Below are 25,320 nucleotides of genomic sequence, written 5' to 3' on the forward strand. Positions count from 1 at the left end.
CTACCCAAACTCATGTCCATCGAGTCGGTGATGCCACCCAACCATTTCATCCTCTGTCATCCCCTTCTCCTCCTGCCCTCAATCTTTCCCAGCATCAGGGTCTTTTCAAATGAGTCAGCTCTTCACATCAGGCAGCCAAAGTCTTCCATTTAGGAAAACATTTGAATCATTCTTCAGTTCAGTGGCTCAGCCATGTCCGACTCTTTGCAACCCCATGGACTGCAGCATGCCAGCCCTCCCTGTCCATCATCAACTCCTGGAGTTCACTCAAATTCATGTCCATTGAGCTGGTGATGCCATTCTTACTTACTTAAGTAATTATTCTTACTTTTTCAAAATAGTATACTTTTGTCAATTATACCTATAGGATATAATTTTAAAAGGATTTTTCCTGAAGCAGTGACAAACCACAGAAACTGAAAATAAAACTCCATATTTATTTGTAAGTAATAATATATATCATGTTTATAATATGTATAATATATATCACGTTTCAGAGCCAAACATATCTAAGTGGCCTTACGGTCTTCATTGTGAAACATATATCTTTATACTCACATTGACAAAAACAAAAAGTTAATGTAAACAGAAGAGAATAGATCAAGAGATCCAGAACAAGACCAAGAGTGAGGGAGGAAAAGAGAGAGAAATTTCTTGGATCCAGGTAACTGAGAAAAGATTAACTTTATTTGGCTTTAGGTCATGTGCCCAGTCTCGCCCTAAATGCATCTCAGTGGCTGAGGGATTACAGGGCCACGGTAGTTTACCCAGTTTGGGTTCAAGTCTTGAATCTACCAAGGGAAGTCTCAGAATTCTAGAAAAATTTGACCCTGATATTGTAGTATACACCTTTAGAGTTATAACACACTTTGCAGCTCCAAATATGGTCTCATTCTATTTTACAAAATAAGCATACGGCAATCTGGCTAAGGATTGTTATACTTTTCTAGCTGCTTTTTCAGCTAAAGAAGTCTGCATAGGGAATATGTGCCAAAGCATTTGCTCTTGGGGAGGTCTGGCCATAGGACTTTGAGATTATACTCTGCCTGTCCTTCTTTTCCCTCACTTTCATCTGAAATACAAATGGGATAGTGAAACCCTGCTTCATAGGGTAAAAACCTGTAACAGAAACTGCAGACTAAGGGAAATTCTTGAGCTCGTCTTACAGAATGAGCAGATAAGGGAAGAACTTGTTTGAAAACTCCTTCCTCTTGTAACACAGCAAAACTGTCTGAAACCAGATTAAATCAATATAGCTGATCAGAGTCAGAATAGACCCGCCTGCCCCATAGGGGACCTACATTACAGGCCCTGCAGCCTTACTGGGTTGCCTCACAAACTCTCTGCTGCAAATCTCCTGCTCTCAGTGTTTTGGCTTGCAGCTCCTTGGGCAAAAGAACCTGGTTCCCTAACATGAGCAGTCAAGCTTTTAACTTACAGGTTAGTACAATGCCTTAAAGGATACAGAAAAGAATGGAAGGAATCTGAATCAACCTCTAACCTCCAAATCTGGATCCACACTAGTAAAAGAAAAGAGGAAAACTCTAACAAAATAATAGTGAAGCTCAAGAGGGAGGGGGTATACATGTAATTAGGGCTGATTTGTGTTATTGTGCGGCAGAAACCAACACAACAGTGTAAAGCAATTATCCTCCAATTAAAAAAAAATAGTGAATATGTCTGGGTTATAAAATTGAGTAAGTAATAATATATATCACATATTTATACACACATATTTATTTTGCTAATGAAAAAAAAGATCACCGAGTTAAAAACACTTCTTAAAAAGGAAAGAGAAAGGAAAAAATGAAACATTTTTCAAGTGAACAAAAATTAATAAACTCCCTCTCTCACAAAACACCCCTGAGAGACAGACTGTTGAACTCTCATCCCACCATTACTTGCACCTCCTTCAAACCACTATGGAGGAGGGACAAAGTTCTGTTTATCAAGCCAAGCCTGGAGGAACACTTCTCTCCCTGTCTTTCCTGGAATTCATCCAGATTCCTGCCTCCATTAAAAAAAAAAACATCCCTTTCGATTTTGGTTTCGTTTCTCATAATCCCCACCACTATCTGGATGGCTTTTAGTAACCAGCTAGCTTTTCAGCTTCTTTTTTTTTTTTTTTCCGGCTTCAGAACATAAAAGTTGGTTTCCGGAGAAGCGAGACGCAGGAAGAGCCCTAGGGCGAACCAGAGCAACTGACTTGACGCCCGGCTGCAGCTCCAGGTGAGTCTGCTCCTAAACTTGACCTTACAAGCACACTTCGGTTAAATAACAATAAATCCCCCAGCGCAGACCCTACACTGGGGGAGGAGAGGAGCAGATGGAGGCGCGGGGCAGGTGGGTGGCGACCGGCCGGGCGCATTGTTCGGGCAGCTCGGGGTCTGCTTTTGGTTCCAGGCTGCTTCCGAGCTTATCGCCCGGATGCGCCGCTGCTCCTGGAGCATCTAAGCAGCGCTGCAGCAAAAAGCAGAAGAGCAGGTACGTCTTCTGAGGAAAGGAAGTTGAAGACCCAAACTCACCCTTACTCCCCAGCCCGCCCTGCGAACAGAGGCTATGGGTGCGGTCTCTTCTACCAGCCCCCTCTTGCCCTCCTCAGCCACATCCTGAGTGCACCCGTCTGGGCAATGGCCAAACAAAAACGATGGTCCTAGACATAGAGCCAATTTAAATCCTAAAAGGACCCGCGATTATTTTTGTCTTAACGTTTGATACTCCGAATACATACAGAACTGTTTTCTTTGGAATAATTCAATCTCACTCTTACCAAAAAAACCAAAAAACAAAAAACTGTTATTAATAACTGTAAGATCTAATCATGTTTGTTTATCATGCATTGTTTTTAATGAGCGGCACATACATTAACAGCCTCAGAATAACTTCTGGTACTTGCTGAAAATCCCCAGTGTGGGGTATGTTTGACTATCAAATAATTCTTTAAAGTCATCTTTAGAAACTTGTTGGTCATCTTCTGCCTTGTGTTAGCACTGTTCTTTTCTATTTGTTTTGTTTCTTTTTTAAGGCTTTTTGTTGTTTTATATTTATTTTTTAGGCCATGCCTTGCAGCACGTGGCGTGGGGGAGGGGGAATCTTAGTTCCTGGACCAGGGCTCTAACCCCTGTCTCTTGCATTAAAGCACGGAGTCTTAACATTTGGACTGCTGGGAAAGTCCTTCCAAGTGCTTCGTTTTGAAGGTAAAAGCTTGTTGGTTTTGGTCCCTCAGTATACTTTGAGTTAAAATACAAAATCTTTGTAGACTCATTGACTTACACAAAGCTTTATCAATATTTGGTCTCAGATATAAACTCTGCAATTTCTCTTGCTTATAGCTATTCACCTTAAAATGAAAGTTATTTTACAAGCCAAAGTGAATTTATTCAGGAATAGTAGAGTTATTGCAATTTGGGACAAGTGAGCTATTAAAAAAAAAAAAAAGCCATAAGGAAGTCCAGCTAAGAAAAAGAACATTATAGAGAAAAGTAAGGGTCTGGGAAGGTTGGTTTGGAAAGAAAAGTCAGAGTTCAAGGGTGATGACCAGTTCTCATTGACTGAGTTGCTGGGGTAGTCAATTCTTGTAGGAGATGCAGTGTACACCTTTTCCTCTTGAAGGTTTGTCATTGGTAACTCTTTCCCTGTTAAAAATTTTTCCCTGGGGGTCTGTAATTGACAATTCTTCCATAACTGACCTCCAGTCTGTAGTTCTGCAACAAGCCCCCTTCTGGCTTGCTGACTCCATTTGAGTGAGTGAAGTTCATGTTTTTGGCGGGGGTGGAGGGTTGGGGACACACGAAACCCAGTTGGCTCAGAATCCGCTTGCCAGTGCAAGATATGCAGGAGACACCAGAGATGTGGGTTTGATCCCTGGGTCAGGATCCCTTGGAGGAGAAAATGGCAACAGGCTCCACTATTCTTGCCTGGAGCACACAGCACATACATGATGGGGGAGGGGACACAGGCCTTCAAGTGAGATCTTACTTCCCAGACCAGGGACAGAACCAGCACCCTCGTCTGTGAAAGCACAGAGTCCCAACTACTGTCAGGGAATTCTCCAGGTTTTCCTTTATTAATTTTGACATAACACAGCAGTAAAAGGTCATGTTTTACTCTCCCATTTCTGCTCCAAATCCACTATAGAAAAAGACAAGAAATTGTACAGAACAAATCTGTTACATAAATAAATGTTTTTTCTCATAGAAACATTTTAGATCCCTTATAATTCTTGACAATTTCAGGTTACAGAGCTCACTGACATAGTATAACACACTGTCTAATTGAAATAGTACATGAATCAAGAAAAAACTTTTTTCATGATTTAGAGCCTATATGTTACCAGCTGTAGTGTAGTGAATCAAGAATTGTTCCTTTACATACAAACTGCTAAGAAAAAGAAGGTTTTGGAGGTAAGTTCCTTTTTCAAGGCATCAACAGATAATAAGCACTGTGAACCTTCAAGTTTGAACCCTGGCAGCCCGACTCCAGAACCTGTACTTGGACATCCCAGGGCAGCTCTGAGCTCCTCCAGCCTGACTCTCCCCCCATCACTGTCCTCCCTCTCAGCTATTACCACTGGATCTCCCCAGCCTGCTCATCTTCCTCTTGGGCTGTGTCCTCCCACTTGCTTGCAACCAGGGAGGGAAGTGTCACAGCCAGTCCTCCAGTTTCATTCAGTAATTACTGTCCCTGTCTTCAGACATTCAGTTGTAAAGCAATACTTACATAGAATTTACTATGTACCAGGATAATTTTTGAAGTATTGTAAGTATCATGAAATCATGAGCTAGTTAATCCTCCAAATAACCCTAATGACAGATTGAGTTTTATGTCTCATGCTGCCATTTTACAGAAGAAAAAACTGAGGCACAAAGAAATTAATCTTCTCAGTCATCACACAGCCAGTAACATATGGAAACATGTGGATGTTGCTTAGTATTGTTTTTGAGAAAATAAAGGAACAGTCAAAGCCTTCTGACTTCTGTCTGTCTCCTAAGATCATGAAACATCTAATCATGGTGATGAAATCATTTAAAGTAGAGCCTGGCCCAGATGTGAGACCCTGGCATATCTAGCCAGACCTTATAACACCCTAGTTGCTTGCATCTCTTCTCTATCTGCTTAAATAACAAGAAATACCCTTTAATTTCAGGTAGTAACCGAATTATTAACATGTGCAACTGTGTTAGGTACCTTCAAGATCTGTGCTGTTTTAAGAGAGAGCAGCATCTTTATCTCAACTTCTTTCTCTCACAAGCACTCTTCCTCCAGCCTGTTCTACTCCACTGATTGCTTCATCTGGTCACCAGTCACATTCATTTTTCCTTTGTTGGCAAGGTTTTCCCTGATTAAATTCCATGTAAATTCAAATCCCATTCCCTGCTCATTTCCTTCTGAGCATTTACCACCCTCTAATATCCACATATTTGGATGTTTTATTTTTTCACTTTCTATATTATTTGTCTCCTTTACTAGAATAGAGATCATGAAGCAAGAATTTGTATCTGTCTTGTTCACTGTTTGATGCTGAGCTTCTAGAACAGTGTCAGCACATGGAAGGTTCTCAATAAATATTTGTGCAATTAATGAGTGATCAAATCATTCTGGAACTCAAGAAATTATCTGTGGTCACTCCTCATCCCGCTCATGTCCCATCTGTCTCTACTTACCCCCAAAATGTTAGTGTTCTCAAAGCTCTATCATCAGTGCTTTGTGTTCTGAATCTGTTCACTGTATGCCTCATGTGGGCAAGGTTGCGTTAGGGTTCATTTAAGAAGCAGTAAGATAATATACATACTGTACCTATACAGGCCTTGGCATGCTAGGCTAAATTCTTACCTTTTTGAAACATACAAAGCAAAGAGAATTGATATCTAAGTTCCACAAGCAGAAGACTAATGTGCATATGACTTATGTAACCATGAGGGATGACCTCAGGACCCTGTAGGGGTTTTTTCACATTTTTAAAAATTGAAATATAATTTTTTTACAACGTTGTGTCCATTCCTGCTGTAGGAACATATGAATCAGCTATGTGTATACATAAATCCTCTCCCTCTTGAGCCTCCCTCCTGCCCCCCATCACACCCCTATGGGACCTTGTGTTCTGCTGAGTTGTTTCTCTGGGTTACAGCTTCCCATGGCATCTGGATCCACCATAATGGACCCCATCTGTCTGGTAAGAAACCAGAACAACCAGCTGACAGTAAATCCCAGAGCACTGAAGATTCTGGAGCAGATATCTCAGCCTGTGGTGGTGGTGGCCATCGCAGGGCTGTATCGGACCGGAAAGTCCTACCTGATGAACCGCCTGGCAGGACAGAACCATGGTGAGTGTTGTTCAAAACCCTTTACTTGGAAGCCGTGATAACACAATCTGCTGATCATCCTCTTCTAAGGTCATGTTAAGGAAGAGCCTAACTCCCTACTGAAGAAAACATCTAATTCTCACCACCGAATTTATAACTTCAAACCCATCCCTCCACAATGTTAACTCTTGTATTCAGTAATCAAAAATTCCCAGCCTCATCCAAACATCTACCTCATTCGTCCTGATCCTATCCTCTGCCCTCTGCTCAGGAGCTCATCTTCAACAATCATTCCCTTCCCTTCTCCTTCACCACGTTTGCCCTAAACCACAGGGTCATTTCAGGTAGCACACAAATGTTGTCCAACATGTTCTGTTTTTTGAAAAGAATAGAAGGAAGTACAGACAGATGAATCTCTGTAAAACCCATATCTCAATGGGGCTACCACCCATCTTTTTTTGCTTCAGTTAATTTGCTTATTTCCAAACTTTGGTAAATTATACCTTCTTTTTTCTCTTTTTCCTATTATTAACTATAACACATACAGAATGGTGCATAAAATATACATATATAAATACTGCAAAATTGATAAACATAATGTAATCATCTGTCTAATCACTACTCAGATCAAGAAATAATACTTCAACACCCAAAATCCCAAGTTATGCCCTCTCACACCTTCATTAGACTTCACCAGTGTTCTGATTTTCATGGGGTATTCTTTCACTCTTCCTTTTAGAAAATTAGTTCATATTATGTTTCTGTATTTGTAAAACATGAAGTGAAAGTGAAAGTCGCTCAGTCGTGTCCAACTCTTTGCAACCCCATGGACTGTACAGTCCATGGAATTCTCTAGGCCAGGATACTGGAGTGGGTAGCCTTTCCCTTCTCCAATGGACCTTCCCAACCCAGGGATCAAACCCATGTCTCCCACATTGCAGGCGGATTCTTTACCAGCTAAGCCACACCCAGGTTGTAAAACATAGCTTGAACTTAATACAAGGGGAACTAAATTGTGCCAATCATTGGGGTCTTGCTTCTTTTGCTCAACAAGAAGTTTATAAGGTTCATCTAGTTTGTCATACTTGACTGTAATTTATTTTTGTTCACTACTTTATAGTATGCTATTGACAAAGGATAGAAGAATTCACTCATTGTTAATGAACACTGTTATTATCTGTAGTTTACCTTTTATGGATGCTTCTGTTGTGAATATTGTTGTGTCTATCCTGGTGCACATGTACACTAGCTACCCTTGTGTGATAGACTCAGAAGTGTAACTGCTGAGTCATAGAGTCCATATATTTTCAGGCACTCAAGACAATATCAAACAGTTTTTGAAGTTTTCTGTGCAATTTTTGTGCTTATTAGCAGTAACTGGAATTCTCCACATCATTAAAAAAATCTGGTAAAAGACACTTTAACTTTGACTGATCTGGTGTCTATACAGTTGCATGTTATTCGCCTCACTACAAATAAGCATCTGTACCTTTGAACATATTAATTTACTCTTTACATTTCCAATTTCATGAAATCTTTCTTTTTCTAAAGAGTTGCTTTCTTGGTTCTTATTGATTTTAGGAACAACCTGCCAATGTCTTGGCTATTGCTATCTAAGAAAACTACACACCATTTATTTCTTAATGCCTTCTTATGTGGTTCAGTGTCTCAGCATGATTAGGGAGTAGAACCTCAGCCAACTAAAATCTAAGAATCTTAGCTATTTCTCAGTGTCTCTCTCAGACTCTCTCTCTTATCTCTCTTACTCTATTTTCTTCCTTTCTTCCACTTTTTGCTTTGCAATCTCCCATTGGCCTCAAACAAAAACATTTTATATTTCCCTTTCTTTTAGAGAAACTCTTGACAACTAGTCAGGGGAGGACTGGTTTCTCTGTCAGGCTATATTACTTAGTATGTCATTTTTGAGTGATTAGAGATTTGAAAACTGTGAGAAAGGTTATCAGTCAAGCGTTTAAACAATCAAGGTGTTTCAACAACATTCTTTTTAGTCTATGTGAGACAACATCCGTTAATAAGGGGGTGAATGTCATCACTGATACAATGGATATGAACTTGGGCAAACTTCAGGAGTTGGTGAGGGACAGGGAAGCCTGGCTTGCTACAGTCCATGATGTTGTGATGAGTCAGACTTGACTGAGCAACTGAACAACAAATTCTGTTACTAAGGCAATCATTCAGTTATGTTTTAAAGAACTTGAATTGTGACTCTACTACTCCAGCTGTATGACAAGAAGACAAAAACCAAAAATCAAACAAAATTGGTGCCCAGTCAAGGTCCACGAGCAGAACTAAGTCAGTACACTCTGCCCTTGTTGTGACTCCTTTGTCTGTCCTTTACCTCACATAACTGACAGTGATGACCCCCAGTTATACCTTGTTCTTTCTCCATGTGGGAAATGGGAGCTTGTGTTTCTTGGTATTAATCGGCAAGCAGTGTGAAGCCATCACGATGTAGAAGAGTGCAGATCATCTCAGGTGTTGTATCCTCTCTGAACAGAACACACAGGATATGATCACTGAACGGCCTGAGCCGTCCTGAACTATACTCCACTAGGGATATCATCATATCCATTTCTAGTCTCATTGAAGGGACCTTGGGCATCTGGTGGGCACTTAACATCTTGAACTATAGATAAAATGCACTGCCTGCAGCTTTTAGGCATATACCTCACATAATCTCCCTCTGGGCCTTCCTGGTGTCTCAGTGGTAAAGAATCTGCCTGCAATGCAGCAACCATGTGAGACTCAAGTTAGATAGCTGGGTAGGGAAGATGCCCTGGAGGAAAAAATGCAACCCACTCCAATATTCTTGCCTGGGAAATCCCATGGACAGAGGAGCCTGGTGGGCTACAGCCCAAGCACACACACAATCTCCCTCAGTTGTTTTAAGACTCTAGAAAGAAGGGCAAACAATTCTCATGGGTTTTTTCTGATTCACTGCTGTAATATCAGCAACTTTGAGTCAATGAACGAAGAATTCATCATTTCTTGAAGAGGAGAACAGAAATGAGGAAAATACAGGGAGGAAGGGAAGGAAAAATAAATCTATTAAGAGGTGTATCAGTCCAGGTCCTGGAAGGACACACGGAAGTCACTTAAGGGGTAAATCAAGATGTTTAATGAAGAAATAATCACAAAGGAACAAGCAGAACAAAAGGAATCAATGATGGATGCAGAAGAAGTCAGAGGGTGGCAGGACCAATGGCCATGTAGCCTTTATATCTTCTGTAGTGTGAAGAAGCAAGCAATGAATGGATTTCAGAATGTGACAAAGACCAGAGCTACTGGATGGAGCTAAACAAAAGGAGATGTGGTCAAGGTAGAGGAAGAGAGGCCCCGGGACAACGTGGCTCACGAGGGTGGAAGCCAGGGGAACAGGAGGCTTACTCCTGATCTCCTGCTGGTACTGCTGGGACTCCATCAGAAAGTAGGGAATATGGGAACTCTTCAGTATCAGATAACTAGAAAGGTTAATAGAGTTTACGTTGACCTCTTAATGTGACACAGTATGAGCCATTAATGTTAGAAGGTGAATAAGGGACATTAAATATTTCTTGGGAAGGTCCTGAGTATGTGTAGCACTTGTCCTTGCTGAAATGGAAACACCTGTCCCAACCCAGGCACTCACATTCCAATCATTTTACCAAAGCAATCCCTGGGTAGCCTGCACTCTCTGCTCTTCCACTGTGTTGCTTAATCCTCTTTTTTTGTGCAGGTTTCCATCTGGGCTCCACAGTGCAGTCTGAAACCAAGGGAATCTGGATGTGGTGTGTGCCCCACCCCTCCAAGGAGAACCACACTTTGGTCCTTCTGGACACCGAGGGTCTGGGTGATATGGAGAAGGTAAGGCAGGGAATCTTCTTTATTCCTTACTCTACTTACATTTCAATTTCCCACCTCAGTTCAATTTTTATGACATGTCCCAATCAAATTATGCCAATCAAACTATGAATAATGAGGCTAAAAAACCTTTCCTTGAATTTATTCTATAATAAGTTCAATAGTTTGGTTATTATAGATCAGTTCAGTTCAGTTCAGTTCAGTCGCTCAGTCGTGTCTGACTCTTTGCGACCCCATGAATGACAGCATGCCAGGCCTCCCTGTCCATCACCAACCCCCAGAGTTTACTCAAACTCATGAACATCGAGTCGGTGATGCCATCCAACCATCTCATCCTCTGTCGTCCCCTTCTCCTCCTGACCCCAATCCCTCCCAGCATCAGGGTCTTTTCCAGTGAGGCAACTCTTCTTATGAGGTGGCCAAAGTACTGGAGTTTCAGCTTCAGCATCAGTCCGTCCAGTGAACACCCAGGACTGATCTCCTTTAGGATGGACTGGTTGGATCTCCTTGCTGTCCAAAGGACTCTCAAGAGTCTTCTCCAACACCACAGTTCAAAAGCATCAATTTTTTGGTGCTCAGATTTCTTCACAGTCCAACTCTCACATCCACACATGACCACTGGAAAAACCATAGCCTTGACCAGACGGACCTTTGTTGGCAAAGTAATGTCTCTGGTTTTTAATATGCTGTCTAGGTTGGTCATAACTTTCCTTCCAAGGAGTAAGCGTCTTTTAATTTCATGGCTGCAGTCACCATCTGCAGTGATTTTGGAGCCCCAAAAAATAAAGGCTGACACTGTTTCCACTGTTTCCCCATCTATTTCCCATGAGGTGATGGGACCAGATGCCACCATCTTAGTTTTCTGAATGTTGAGCTTTAAGCCAACTTTTTCACTCTCCTCTTTCACTTTCATCAAGAAGCTTTTCAGTTCCTCTTCACTCTCTGCCATAAGGGTGGTGTCATCTGCATATCTGAGGTTATTGATATTTCTCCCAGAAATTTAGATTCCAGCTTGTACTTCTTCCAGCCCAGCATTTCTCATGATGTACTCTGCATACAAGTTAAACAAGCAGGGTGACAATATACAGCCTTGACATACTCCTTTTCCTATTTGGAACCAGTCTGTTGTTCCATGTCCAGTTCTAACTGTTGCTTCCTGACCTGCATACAGGTTTCTCAAGAGGCAGGTCAGGTGGTCTGGTATTCCCATCTCTTTCAGAATTTTCCACAGTTTATTGTGATCCACACGGTCGAAGACTTTGGTGTAGTCAATAAAGCAGAAATAGATGTTTTTCTGGAACTCTTGTTTTTTTGATGATCCAGCGGATATTGGCAATTTGATCTCTGGTTCCTCTGCCTTTTCTAAAACCAGCTTGAACATCTGGAAGTTCTCAGTTCATGTATTGCTGAAGCCTGGCTTGGAGAATTTTGAGCATTACTTTACTAGCGTGTGAGATGAGTGCAATTGTGCAGGAGTTTGAGCATTCTTTGGGATTGCCTTTCTTAGGGATTGGAATGAAAACTGACCTTTTCCAGTCCTGTGGCCACTGCTCAGTTTTCCAAATTTGCTGGCATATGGAGTGTAGCACTTTCACAGCATCATCTTTAAGGATTTGAAATAGCTCAACTGGAATTCCATCACATCCATTAGTTTTGTTCATAGTGATGCTTCCTAAGGCCCACCTGATTTCACATTCCAGGATGTCTGGCTCTAGGTGAGTGATCACACCATTGTGATTATCTGGGTTATGAAGATCTTTCTTGTACAGTTCTTCTGTGTATTCTTGCCACCTCTTCTTAATATCTTCTGCTTCTGTTAGGTCCATAGCATTTCTGTCCTTTATCGAACCCATCTTTGCCTGAAATGTTCCCTTGGTATCTCTAATTTTCTTGAAGAGACCTCTAGTCTTTCCCATTCTGTTGTTTTCCTCTATTTCTTTGCACTGATGGCTGAGGAAGGCTGTCTTATCTCTCCTTGCTATTCTTTGGAACTCTGCATTCACATGGGAATATCTTTCCTTTTCTCCTTTGCTTTTCACTTCTCTTTTCGCAGCTATTTGTAAGGCCTCCTCAGACAACCATCTTGCCTTTTTGCATTTCTTTTCCATGGGGATGGTCTTGATCCCTGTCTCCTGTACAATGTCACGAACCTCCATCCATAATTCATCAGGCTCTCTGTCTATCAGATCTAGTCCCTTAAATTTAATTCTCACTTCCACTGTATAGTCATAAGGGATTTGATTTAGGTTATACCTGAATGGTCTAGTGGTTTTCCCCACTTTCTTCAGTTTAAGTCTGAATTTGGCAATAAGGAGTTCATTATCTGATCCACAGTCAGCTCCTGGTCTTGTTTTTGCTGACTGTATAGAGCTTCTCCATCTTTGGCTGCAAAGAATATAATCAATCTGATTTTGGTGTTGACCATCTGGTGATATCCATGTGTCGAGTCTTCTCTTCTGTTGTTGGAAGAGGGTGTTTGCTATGACCAGTGCGTTCTCTTGGCAAAACTCTATTAGCCTTTGTCCTGCTTCATTCCATACTCCAAGGCCAAATTTGCCTGTTATTCCAGGTGTTTCTTGACTTCCTATTTTTGCATCCCAGTCCCCTATAATGAAAAGGACATCTTTTTTGGGTGTTAGTTGTAAAAGGTCTTATAGGTCTTCATAGAACCGTTCAACTTCAGCTTCTTCAGTGTTACTAGTTAGGGCATAGGCTTGGATCTGGACCTAACATTCCAGGTTCCTATGCAATATTGATCTTTACAGCCTCAGACCTTGCTTCTATCACCAGTCCCATCTACAACTGGGTACTGTTTTTGCTTTGGCTCCATCCCTTCATTCTTTCTGGATTTATTTCTCCATTGATCTCCAGTAGCATGTTGGGCACCTACCGACCTGGGGAGTTCTTCTTTCAGTATCCTATCATTTTGCCTTCTCATACTGTTCATGGGGTTCTCAAGGCAAGAATACTGAAGTGGTTTGCCATTCCCTTCTCCAGTGGACCACATTCTGTCAGATCTCTCCACCATGCCCCGATCATCTTGGGTGGCTCCACACGGCATGGCTTAGTTTCATTGAGTTAGACAAGACTGTGGTCCTGTGATCAGATTGGCTAGTTTTCTGTGATTATGCTTTTGGTGTGTCTGCCCTCTGATGCCGTCTAGCAACACCTACTGTCTTGCTTGGGTTTCTCTTACCTTGGACATGGGGTATCTCTTCACAGCTTCTCCAGCAAACCGCAGCTGCTGCTCCTTACCTTGGCAGAGGGGTATCTTCTCACGGCCGCCCCTCCTGACCTTGAATGTGGAGTAGCTACTCTCAGCCCTCCTGCATTATTATAGATAGATCTTCTTATTTTCAGCACTGAGACAAAAAATGTGCTGTGCTGTTGCTTAGTTGCTCAGTTGTATAGAAGGAACATACCTCAACATAATAAAAGCTATATATGACAAACCCACAGCAAACATTATCCTCAATGGTGAAAAATTGAAAGCATTTCCCCTAAAATCAGGAAGAAGACAAGGGTGCCCACTCTCACCACTACTATTCAACATAGTTTTGGAAGTTTTGGCCACAGCAATCAGAGCAGAAAAACAAATAAAAGGATCCAGATAGGAAAAGAAGAAATGAAACTCTGACTGCTTGCAGATGGCATGATCCTCTACATAGAAAACCCTAAGACTATACCAGAAAATTACTAGAGCTAATCAATGAATATAGTAAAGTTGCAGGATATAAAATTAACACACAGTTATTCTTTGCAACCACATGGACTATAGCCCATCAGGCTCCTCTGTCCATGGGGATTCTCCAGGCAAGAATACTGGAGTGGGTTGCCATGCCCTCCTCCACGGGAGAGGAAAGATATAAGTTAATAAATATTTATTGGGCATCTGAATCCCAGGGCTTTGTGTTAAATGCAACAGGTATCACAGTGATGGAGCTAAAGGCCCAGAGCTCAGTTGGGGAGGTAAGAAATATGCAGTGTTATCAGCACATGGAACCATGTTTACACAAAGTGATATATCAGTTGTTAGTTTGGGAAATCTGGTGAAAGCTAGACTGATAGAAGTCTGGCTATGGTCAGAAGACTATAACCAGTCTCCCACCAGTTATAGTGGTGGAAGACTATAGTTATAGTCCAGTGGAAGCTATAACTCATGGGAACAATGGGCTCTACTAATTGAGAGCTGTGGAGTTGATGGGGTTGTAAGTAGAAACCATGAAATAGAGTTTCTCTGAATAAAAATCTAATTTAATAAAAAATATTTAATAAAATAACATTTTTTTAAAATTAATAAAATTTAAAGGTCTATTTAACAAAAATCTATTTTATATATATTTTTAAAGTCTCCAGAAAATCTCCTTCTATACAAGGAACATTTTATTCCAAGGCTCTGGGCATTGTCAGTGAACTCTTAACTGAAAAGCTTTGTAAATGGGATAATTTTAGATACTTTGACTTTCTAGTGTTAAGCTACAACCAGTTTTTTCTCCTTATTTGTAATAATCTGCATCTAAATTAAATGTAGGAGCTTTGAATCTTGGGTTTCATCACTGCAGAAAAGAGTTGGGACATGAATTCATGAATTCTGAATTAGAAATCAAAATTTAACTTATTCAGTAATCACATTAGTGTCAACCCAAGATGGTCTATGATTCGTAATAGATTGTAGTTTTAATAACCTGTGTCTTTTATCTAACCTCACTTGCCATAAGCCAAAGCACAGCAAACTGCACACTGATAGCAGCAGAACCACTTGCTGGTCTCACTATCTGTAATGTATCTGGGTGAAAAAATTGAAAGTGTTAGCCACTCAGTCGTGTCCAACTCTTTGTAACCCCTAGACTGTAGCCAGCCAGTCTCCCCTGTCCATGGAATTCTCCAGGCAGGAATACTGGAGTGGGTAGCCATTCCCTTTTCCAGGGGATCTTCTGGACCCAGGGATCGAACCCAGGTCTCCTGTATTGCAGGCAGATTCTTTACTGTCTGAGCCACCAGGGAAGCCCAAGAAGTCCATATAAATCAGTTCCAAAGTCACTCATGACTTGTTCTGAATATCATTTTCCACCTCATCTACTACCACACGGGTAACATCACTTCAGCCAAATAAAATAACCTGGTAATACCTCTATATAACCACAGTTTCTGGCAATCATGATCAGATTCTGTGGGCCCTTCCACTTGCATGGTCCGTGAAGTGACTGAAGTGAAAGCCCTCAGTCATCCAACTCTTTGCGACCCCATGAACTATAGAGTCCATGGAATTCTCCAGGCCAGCATATTGGAATGGGTAGCCTTTCCCTTCTCCAGGGGATCTTCAAACCCAGGGATCAAACCCAGGTCTCCCGCACTCCAGGCAGATTCTTTACTATCCCACATTGCAGGCAAATTCTTCACCAACTGAGCTATCAGGGAAGCCCTAGAGCTTCACAAATCTACTTTCTGTCAATTCTTTAATGCCCAGTTCTTTTCAGCTTAATGTCATCACATCACTGTAAGACACGATCACTCTTGGCTTTGAATGCACAGAGTATTTTTTTTTTCTGTCTTTGTGGTATTACTCCTTTGTCTATTACAGTAACACATTTGGTTCCACACTGAGTTATCATCTTGGATAAATATGTATGTTCCCATATGTATCTGACCCTCCAGAAAGCCGTCTCTCTAGGGTAGGGATTATTATGTGGAACTTTATATTCAAGTAAGTCAATGAGTATCTCCTGTTATCTAGATGAACAGTTAGTAGTTGAATTTAATTGATTAGTATTTCTATTCCTAATATACATCATGATCTAGAAAATGTTGCAAAAGGAATCATTGTCCACTTTCTACTGGCAGACTTATGTTCCAGGTGCTGTAGTAAACATTCAAACATATATCAGATGTCATTCATTTCTGTTAATAGCTAATCACACAAAAGAGCTTAGATGGGTCAATATCAACACCAGAAAAATTTGCATTTAGTCCATGGTGTCACAAAGAGTCAGACACGACTGAGTGACTGAACTGAACTGAGCTGAAAATTTATGTTGCTTGCCTTACTATCGAGTTACGTACTGCTGTTACAGCAAATGAACAATGAATGAGAGCATGAGGAGCAGCATCCTCACCCTGTAATGTACTTTCTAGGGGGACTCCAAAAATGACTCGTGGATCTTTGCCCTGGCCGTGCTCCTGAGCAGCACCTTTATCTACAACAGCATGAGCACCATCAACCACCAGGCCCTGGAGCAGCTGCAGTATCCTTCCAGAGCTGAACTAGCACTTTTAATTGAGTTTATGGGAATAGCAACTGACACCGTTTCTCCTTTTCCACGACGCCATTCTGTTGACTGATGAGATGGTAAAATGGGGCAAAAGGGAATAGTTGTAAAACTTGTTTTGGGGTAGGAGCTGGAAATTTTGTTGGAGAGTGCTTCTTTTTCCTTAGCTAAGATCCCAGCTATGTGACTGAATTAACGGAGCTGATCAGAATCAAATCATCTCCCATCTCCGATGATGTAGAGGACTCAGTCGAGTTTGTGAGATTCTTTCCGGACTTTGTCTGGGCTGTGCGGGATTTCATGCTGGAGCTGGAGTTAAATGGAAACCCCATCACTGAAGACGAGTACCTGGAGAATGCCTTGAAGTTGATTCCAGGTATCAGAGCAGGGGCAAGGTGGTAGAAAGCTCAGTAGGAAATGGGATCAAGAGCCCTGACATTCAGCACTTGATGTCAATCTTAATTTGGGGTTGGAATGAGGCCATGCTAATGGTTCCTGGTGAATGACTGGTGGGTGGCTTCAGTCATTGTTACTGGAAAAACTTCAGAGACCAGAGCATAAGCTCACTGAAGACATTTAGAATCTAGTATTAAACAAACGATTTTAGAAAAATCATGAAGAAAAAGTCTCACATACTGTATTACATATTAAGTGCTTCTTCTTTCCTCTTTTAGAAAAATAATGCATCAAATTGAAATTGGTAGAATTAGAAATCATAAGGTAAATAAAAGGATTAATTTGTGAAATATTGATACACTTCACAGAGTGTTTTTTATTACCCATATAGATATATTCTTAATAGATAAGCTATTTATACTCTAATTCATTCAAAAGAAAAGCATTGCTACATCCTTCCAGTGAGACTATCAGATCTTCAAATGGTTTCTCATAACATCATACTCTTCATTCTAGAGCCTTACACCATAGGTACGTGCATGCTCGTGTGCTCAGTTGCTCAGTCATGTTTGACTCTTTTCAACTCAGTGGACTGTAGCCCGCCAGGCTCCTCTGTCCTTGAGATTTTCCGGGCAAGAATACTGGAGTGGGTTGCCATTTCCTCCTCTGGGGATCTCCCCTACCCAGGGATTGAACTCACATCTCCTTTGTCTCCTGCATTGGCGGGTGGATTCTTTACGACTGAGCCACCTATAACCTCTCTTACGTGGTATATGTCATATTCATATGCTAGTTGGTTACTCAGATTATGTTTAGCAGAGAGAATAACAGGTGGTACCTAGAAGTAATATTGATTTTTTTTGTTTAATCATATATTTACACTTCCAATAAATACTTATTAAACTGATGGTATATGCCCCAAATCTCTCCATATGATACTGTCACATACAATAGAAAGTGTTGCAGAGGACTGATAGAGTGTCCTCATTTCCTTTAGGCCAATCTAACCATGAGATTATGTATGCTACAGTCATCTCAAAACATATTTATAGAATGTGCATTTTTACTCGATTTTATAAAGCTTTTCTTTCCTGTATATCATTTGTTCCCAATGTGATTTCTTTCCCAGATATATTGTGAATATCCTTATTTCCACCGTTACTTTTCACGTCTGAAATAGAGGTTGTAACTTCAGAATAGTGTTTTTGACAGTTATTTGGGTTGGTTGATCTTTCAAGAAGCACCTAATAAATAATTGGTCCAGTGCACACTATGCAATGGCTGAGGAAAACAAAAGTTTCTTCAGTTGGTATAAACAGTTCTTTTTCCTCCCCAGAAGCATTTCCTTCAGTCTTGGCTCAGTATAAAAATAGAGTTTCTATGGTAGATTAGTGTAAGGTTGATTTTCAAATAGAAAAGATTTACAGGCATGGGAATTAGAGTGAGTGCACAAATTCCTGGAAATCAAAGTCCTCAGCCCCCTTACAAGAGTCTGTCTCTTCTTTGATTATTCTTTTCTGCTTTTGCAGATGCAAATCCCCAAATTCAAAATTCCAACTTACCCAGAGAGTGTATCAGGAAGTTCTTTCCCAAACGGAAGTGTTTCGTCTTTGACCGCCCTGCAAGTAACAGAAGACAATTACTCCATCTTGAGGAAATACCAGAGAACCAACTGGATGGGAATTTCCAGAAGCAATCAAAAGTTTTCTGCTCCTATATCTATACCCATGCAAAGGCCAAGAGCTTAAAAGAGGGAATCACTGTCACTGGGACAAGTGAGTCTCCTTTGCTACAGCATGTCTCTCTGTGATTCACTGTGGGTGAGGAATGTGTGGTGGAGTTGAAGTTGTAAATGTACTCTGGGATTGTCAGTAATGGTGCTTTCTTCTTTTTTCCTTTATTAATTGTGTTCTCTATATAATTTGGAAAATCAGATATTCATTAAAATATGAATTTTGAGTTAAAATTTCTTCATTAAAATATCCTTGTATGAGGCTTTTTTGAAGCATACCAAATCTCATGAAACTATTGGGTTGCCCAGAATGTTCTTTCAGGTTTTTTAGTAAGATATTATGGAAAAACCCAAACAAACGTTTTGGCCAACCCAATATTACTATAAAGATATTTTAAGGATAGACATATTCATGGTAATGAACCACTGAGTAGATAAGTGTTTCTAGTGAGGATATACAAGGTATTCTGTGAATTTACATGAATCAATAATAAGTAGTAAGTCATGAATCCATGTAAACTCATTGAGAGTCTGAGAAAGAAGTGTAAATATAATCTTATGTGATGCTGGCTTCGTGCCCATGTCAGTGGGGCAGTCACATAATGCCCAGTGCTGAGATGGGCCTGCTTGCTTTAAAGTTTGTATCATGGTCTGGAAATTCTTGATATGTTTACATGTGGCACTACATTTTCATTTGCAAATAGTGCTCACAAAATATGCAGTTTACTCACATATATATAAGTTCTTTGTATTTTATTACAATGGGAAAAGTGTTACAGAAGAACTTTGAACATATTGTTTGAGATAATTTGGTGAATATTTTATTGTGATTAACTGAGAACTATCAAATAGAGTGCATAGGAGACACAGTAATGTTACTATAAGAAGTTATAGAAGGTGGAGGATACAATGATGAGGATAAGGATGAAGATGAGGAGAAGAAAGAAAACCTCAAATTCAATAAAACTTTAATAGTTTTAAGTGTACTGATCTAAAGTCCATAAAACGAGGGAGAATGTTCTGTTTCTTTTCGAAATATACTGTGTCATTCAGGGCTGGGAACTCTGGTGGAGGCCTACGTGTATGCGATCAACAGTGGATCAGTTCCTTGTCTGGAGAACGCGGTGACAATTCTGGCCCAGCGTGAGAACTCAGCAGCTGTGGAGAAGGCAGCTGACCACTACAGTGAGCAGATGACCAAGCGACTGAACCTCCCCACAGACACGCTCCAGGAGCTGCTGGAGGCGCACGCAGCCTGTGAGAAGGAAGCCATTGCAGTCTTCATGGAGCACTCCTTCAAGGATGAAAAGAAGGATTTCCAGAAGAAACTTCTGGTAATGTAGCCTAGAATATAGCCTTCCTGATACCTTTTCTTCTAAAAATGTACTTAGGCTCCTTCTTTTCACTTGTGGTTCACATGCCTCTCATTTATAAAAGGAGTTTGGATTCATGTGAAAGACAGGACTCTACAGGCTACATTCCATCCTTTGTTCTAAAAACTGGCCTCTTCATTTTCTACTGTAAACAAATTACCCTGTACTTAGCTGTTTAAAACAACACACATTTATTAACTCAAAATTCTTCAGGTTAGATCCCAGCTTAGGGTGTACAGGTGATATACTCTGTGTACAACAAGATGGGGTGGGGAGAAGGCTCAAATGGGCTTAATAATACTCCCAAGAATAAATAGTAAACAGTTTGTCATAGGATAAGAAGAATTTGATTTGAGCCAAATGAAGACTAGTGCCCTGAAGATACACATACAAGAAGCATTTGAATTGAGTTCCACTGGACTCCAAAATGGGGATGGGGTTGGAGGGGGGGTTGCTGCAAGACCCTCAATATAGGCAAAACCCACAAAATTACCTGTATTATTGGTTAAGAATTAACAAAGTTAGAAAAAGTTGAAGAGAAGTAAGAGTGCTTGTTAAAGGATTGTTTGGAGTCTGAAACCATTGCCTATTTGCAATGGGATCTTTGAGACCATGAGTTTACAACTCCCAATTGCTATTATAGCAGATACTGTTTTGGGAATGGATAGTGGCATCCTTGAGTATGATAAAGTTAAGAAGATTGAAGTTCTCAGTGATGCAGAAACATGCCTGAAACCACATCTACAATGGCCACCAAGCTCAGTTTTGAATTGCTGCACAAGTTATTCCATTTTGATTTTTAAATGTATTTCTTTAATGATTAAAGCAGATGTAAATGCTTGCTTGATAGGCCGCAAACAGGTTATTGTATTTAGCATAAAGTTGAATTTAAATCGTGTATAAGCCACACTGTCCTCCCCCTGTGCAAACATGTGAATATATCTTTCTTCAGCACTCATATTGGCTCTGGAAAACCACCCTGCTCCATCATTTAGCCAGCAATGGTGCCCTGTATTCCTCTTTTGCTGCTCATCTCTCTGATTACCTTTTCTGTCACCAAAAAAAAATGAATAGATGTGAAAGACTTATGTGATTCCCTATGGTAATGTCCACTAGGGTCATCTCTACTTTTTAACGTATCCTATGCTATATAACATAATCTAAATGCTAATAGAGTTTTGCAAAGAGAACGCACTGGTCATAGCAAACACCCTCTTCCAACAACACAAGAGAAGACTCTACACAGGGACATCACCAGATGGTCAACACCGAAATCAGATTGATTATATTTTTGCAGCCAAAGATGGAGAAGCTCTGTACAGTCAGCAAAAACAAGACCAGGAGCTGACTGTGGCTCAGATCATGAACTCCTTATTGCCAAATTCAGATGTAAATTGAAGAAAGTGGGGGAAACTACTAAACCATTCAGTTCAGTTCAGTCACTCAGTTGTGTCCGACTCTTTGTGGCCTGGTGAACTGCAGCACACCAGGGTTCCCTGTCCATCACCAACTCCCAGAGTCCACCAAAACCCATGTCCATCCAGTCAGTGATGCCATCCAACCATCTCATCCTCTGTCGTGCCCTTCTCCTCCTGCTCTCAATCTTTCCCAGCCTCAGGGTCTTTTCAAATGAGTCAGCTCTTCTCATTAGGTGGCCAAAGTATTGGAGATTCAACTTCAACATCAGTCCCTCCAATAAACACTCAGGACTGATCTCCTTAAGGATGGACTTGTTGGATCTCCTTGCAATCCAAGGGACTCTCAAGAGTTTTCCCCAACACCACAGTTCAAAAGCACCAATTCTTTGGCACTCAGCCGTCTTTATAGTCCAACTCTCACATCCATACTTGACCACTGGAAAAACCATAGCCTTGACTAGATGGCTTTTGTCGGCAAAGTAACGTCTCTGCTTTTTAATATGCTAACCAGGTTGGTCATAACTTTCCTTCCAAGGAGCAAGTGTCTTTTAATTTCACGGCTGCAATCACCATCTGCAGTGACTTTGGAGCCCAAAAGAATAAAGTCAGCCACTGTGTTCACTGTTTCCCCATCTATTTGCCATGAGGTGATGGAACCAGATGCCACCATCTTAGTTTTCTGAATGTTGAGTTTTAAGCCAACTTTTTCACTCTCCTCTTTCTCTTTCATCAAGAGGCTCTTTAGTTATTCACTTTCTGCCATAAGGGTGGTGTCATCTGCATTTCTGAGGTTATTGATGTTTCTCCTGGCAATCTTGATTCCACCTTGTGCTTCCTCCAGCCCAGCATTTCTTATGATGTACTCTGCATATAAGTTAAACAAGCAGGGTGACAATATGCAGCCTTGATGTACTCCTTCCCTATTTGGAACCAGTCTGTTGTTCCATGTCCAGTTCTAACTGTTGCTTCCTGACCTGCATATAGGTTTCTTAAGAGGCAGGTCAGGTGGTAGGGTATTCCCATCTCTTTCAGAATTTTCCACAGTTTATTGTGACCCCCACAGTCAAAGGCTTTGGCATAGTCAATAAAGCAGAAATGGATGTTTTTCTGAAACTCTCTTGCTTTTTCGATGATCCAGTGAGGTTGGCAATTTGATCTCTGGTTCCTCTGCCTTTTCTAAAACCATTCAGTTATGACCTAAATCAAATCCCTTATGATTATACAGTGGAAGTGACAAATAGATTTAAGGGACTAAATCTGATAGACAGAGTCCCTGATGAACTATGGACAGAGGTTTGTAACATTGTATAGGAGTCAGGAATCAAAACCATCCCCAGGAAAAAGAAATGCAAAAAAGCAAAATGGCAGTCTGACGAGGCCCTACAAATAGCTGTGAAAAGAAGAGAAGTGAAAAGCAAAGGAGAAAAAGAAAGTTATATACATTTGACTGCAGAGTTCCAAAGAATAGCAAGGAGAGATAAGAAAGCCTTTCTCAGTGATCAGTGCAAAGAAATAGAGGAAAACAACAGAATGGGAAAGACTAGAGATCTCTTCAAGAAAATTAGAGATACCAAGGGAATATTTCATGCAAAGATGGGCTCAATAAAGGACAGAAATGCTATGGACCTAACAGAAGCAGAAGATATTAAGAAGAGGTGGCAAGAATACACAGAACTGTACAGAAAAGATCTTCACGACCCAGTTAATCACAATGGTGTGATCACTCACCTAGAGCCAGACATCCTGGAATGTGAAGTCAAGTGGGCCTTAGGAAGCATCAAGACTATCAAAGCTAGTGGAGATGATGGAATTCCAGTTGAGCTATTTCAAGTCTTAAAAGATGATGCTGTGAAAGTGTTGCACTCAATATGTCAGCAAATTTGGAAAACTCAGCAGTGGCCACAGGACTGGAAAAGGTCAGTTTTCACTCCAATCCCAAAGAAAGGAAATACCAAAGAATGCTCAAACTACCACACAATTGCACTCACCTCACACACTGGTAAAATAATGCTCAAAATTCTCCAAGCCAGGCTTCAACAATACGTGAACAGTGAACTTCCAGATGTTCAAGCTGGTTTTAGAAAAGGCAGAGGAACCAGAGCTCAAATTGTCAACATCTTCTGGATCATCGAAAAAGCAAGAGAGTTCCAGAAAAACATCTATTTCTGCTTTATTGACTATGCCAAAGCCTTTGACTGTGGGGGTCACAATAAACTGTGGAAAATTCTGAAAGAGCTGGGAATACCAGACCACCTGACCTGCCTCTTGAGAAACCTGTATGCAGGTCAGGAAGCAACAGTTAGAACTGGACATGGAACAACAGACTGGTTCCAAATAGGAAAAGGAGTATGTCAAGGCTGCATATTGTCACCCTGCTTATTTGACTTATATGCAGAGTACATCATGAGAAATGCTGGGTTGGAGGTAGCACAAGGTGGAATCAAGATTGCTGGGAGAAATATCAAAAACCTCAGAAATGCAGATGACACCACCCTTATGGCAGAAAGTGAAGAAAAACTAAAGTGCCTCTTGATGAAAGAGAAAGAGGAGAGTGAAAAAGTTGGCTTAAAACTCAACATTCAGAAAACTAAGATGGTGGCATCTGGTCCCATCACCTCATGGCAAATAGATGGGGAAACAGTGGAAAGAGTGACTGACTTTATTTTTTGGGGCTCCAAAATCACTGCAGATGGTGATTGCAGCCATGAAATTAAAAGACACTTGCTCCGTGGAAGTAAAGTTATGACCAACCTAGACAACATATTAAAAAGCAGAGGCATTACTTTGCCGACAAAGGTCTGTCTAGTCAAGGCTATGGTTTTCCAAGTGGTCATGTATTGGACTATAAAGACGGCTGAGCACCGAAGAATTAATGCCTTTAAACTGTGGTGTTGGAGAAGACTCTTGAGAGTCCCTTGGATTGCAAGGAGATCCAACCAGTCCATCCTAAAGGAGATCAGTCCTGGGTGTTCTTTAGAGGGTCTGATGTTGAAGCTGAAACTGCAGTACTTTGGCCACCTGATGAGAAGAACTGACTCATTTGAAAAGACCCTGATGCTGGGAAAGATTGAGGGCAGGAAGAGAAGGGGATGACAGAGGATGAGATGGTTGGATGGCATCATCGACTCAATGGACAGGAGTTTGGGTGGGCTCCCCGAGTTGGTGCTGGATAAGGAGGCCTGGCGTGCTGCAGTTCATGGGGTCACAAACAGTCGGAGACGACTGAGAGACTCAACAGAATTGAAAGACATAATCAATGTTCAACTTACTTACAGGTCCAGGAATGTGAATACCAGGGAGAGAATTCTTGGTGATGATACTTCTGCTTACCATTGCCATATTCATGAAAACTTTGTCTTTTAGTCTACCTTTGTCAATTCTCCCAGTTAAAAAATCTCTTAGAGGACAATCAGATCAATTATAGTTTACAAGTACAAAAGTGAAAAATAAGGCTCCTATATTTTCGTACACTGAACCCCTCAATGAAGCAAGAATTCAGAAAGAGTTCAAAATTCTGTTGGGTATACTTAACTCATTAAATTAGGCAATTGATTAGCTATGTATTAATAGATATCTTTATCTATAGCACCTAGTTTGCATAGGAAGCCCTACTTCAAGTCATAATTGAGCTTTCCATTTTTCATTGTTGATGGATGGATCACAATTAATCCTATTACTGTTAAAGAACAATGGAATTCACAGCTACCAATCTGTCAGTTCACAGATACTGAGACTAAGCCAACAGAGTTAAGAGACTTCCTATAAGTCACACAAAGAGTTGGTCAGATCTAGAACTAAAACTGGAGAAGGCAATGGCACCCCACTCCAGTACTCTTGCCTGGGAAATCCCATGGACAGAGGAGCCTGGTAAGCTGTAGTCCATGGGGTCGCAGAGTCAGAGACGACTGAGCAACTTCACTTTCACTTTTCACTTTCCTGCATTGGAGAAGGAAATGGCAACCCACTCCAGTG

At 40.9% G+C, this 25,320-nt stretch overlaps 1 protein-coding gene across 3 annotated transcripts in view; it reads left to right on the forward strand.

Moving 5' to 3' along the window:
- Window positions 1–2,138: 2,138 nt before the first annotated feature.
- Window positions 2,139–25,320, forward strand: part of LOC122676932 (guanylate-binding protein 6-like) — a 33,205-nt gene continuing 10,023 nt past the window's right edge. For 2 of the 3 annotated variants that reach the window (XR_006335671.1, XR_006335672.1), the window contains exons 1-7: window positions 2,139–2,229; window positions 6,128–6,323; window positions 10,039–10,166; window positions 16,296–16,405; window positions 16,609–16,805; window positions 18,355–18,600; window positions 19,611–19,891. Coding sequence is in view for 1 of the 3 variants with exons in the window: in XM_043876534.1 (XP_043732469.1) it covers window positions 6,134–6,323; window positions 10,039–10,166; window positions 16,296–16,405; window positions 16,609–16,805; window positions 18,355–18,600; window positions 19,611–19,891 (1,152 nt within the window). In the remaining 2 variants the exon portion in view is untranslated. Of the gene's footprint in view, window positions 2,230–3,139; window positions 3,198–6,127; window positions 6,324–10,038; window positions 10,167–16,295; window positions 16,406–16,608; window positions 16,806–18,354; window positions 18,601–19,610; window positions 19,892–25,320 lie in introns of all 3 variants that reach the window. The other variant, XM_043876534.1, reaches the window with a different exon arrangement.

Source organism: Cervus elaphus, chromosome 20 (genome assembly GCF_910594005.1).
Source record: "Cervus elaphus chromosome 20, mCerEla1.1, whole genome shotgun sequence".
Taxonomy (NCBI): Eukaryota; Metazoa; Chordata; class Mammalia; order Artiodactyla; family Cervidae; genus Cervus; species Cervus elaphus.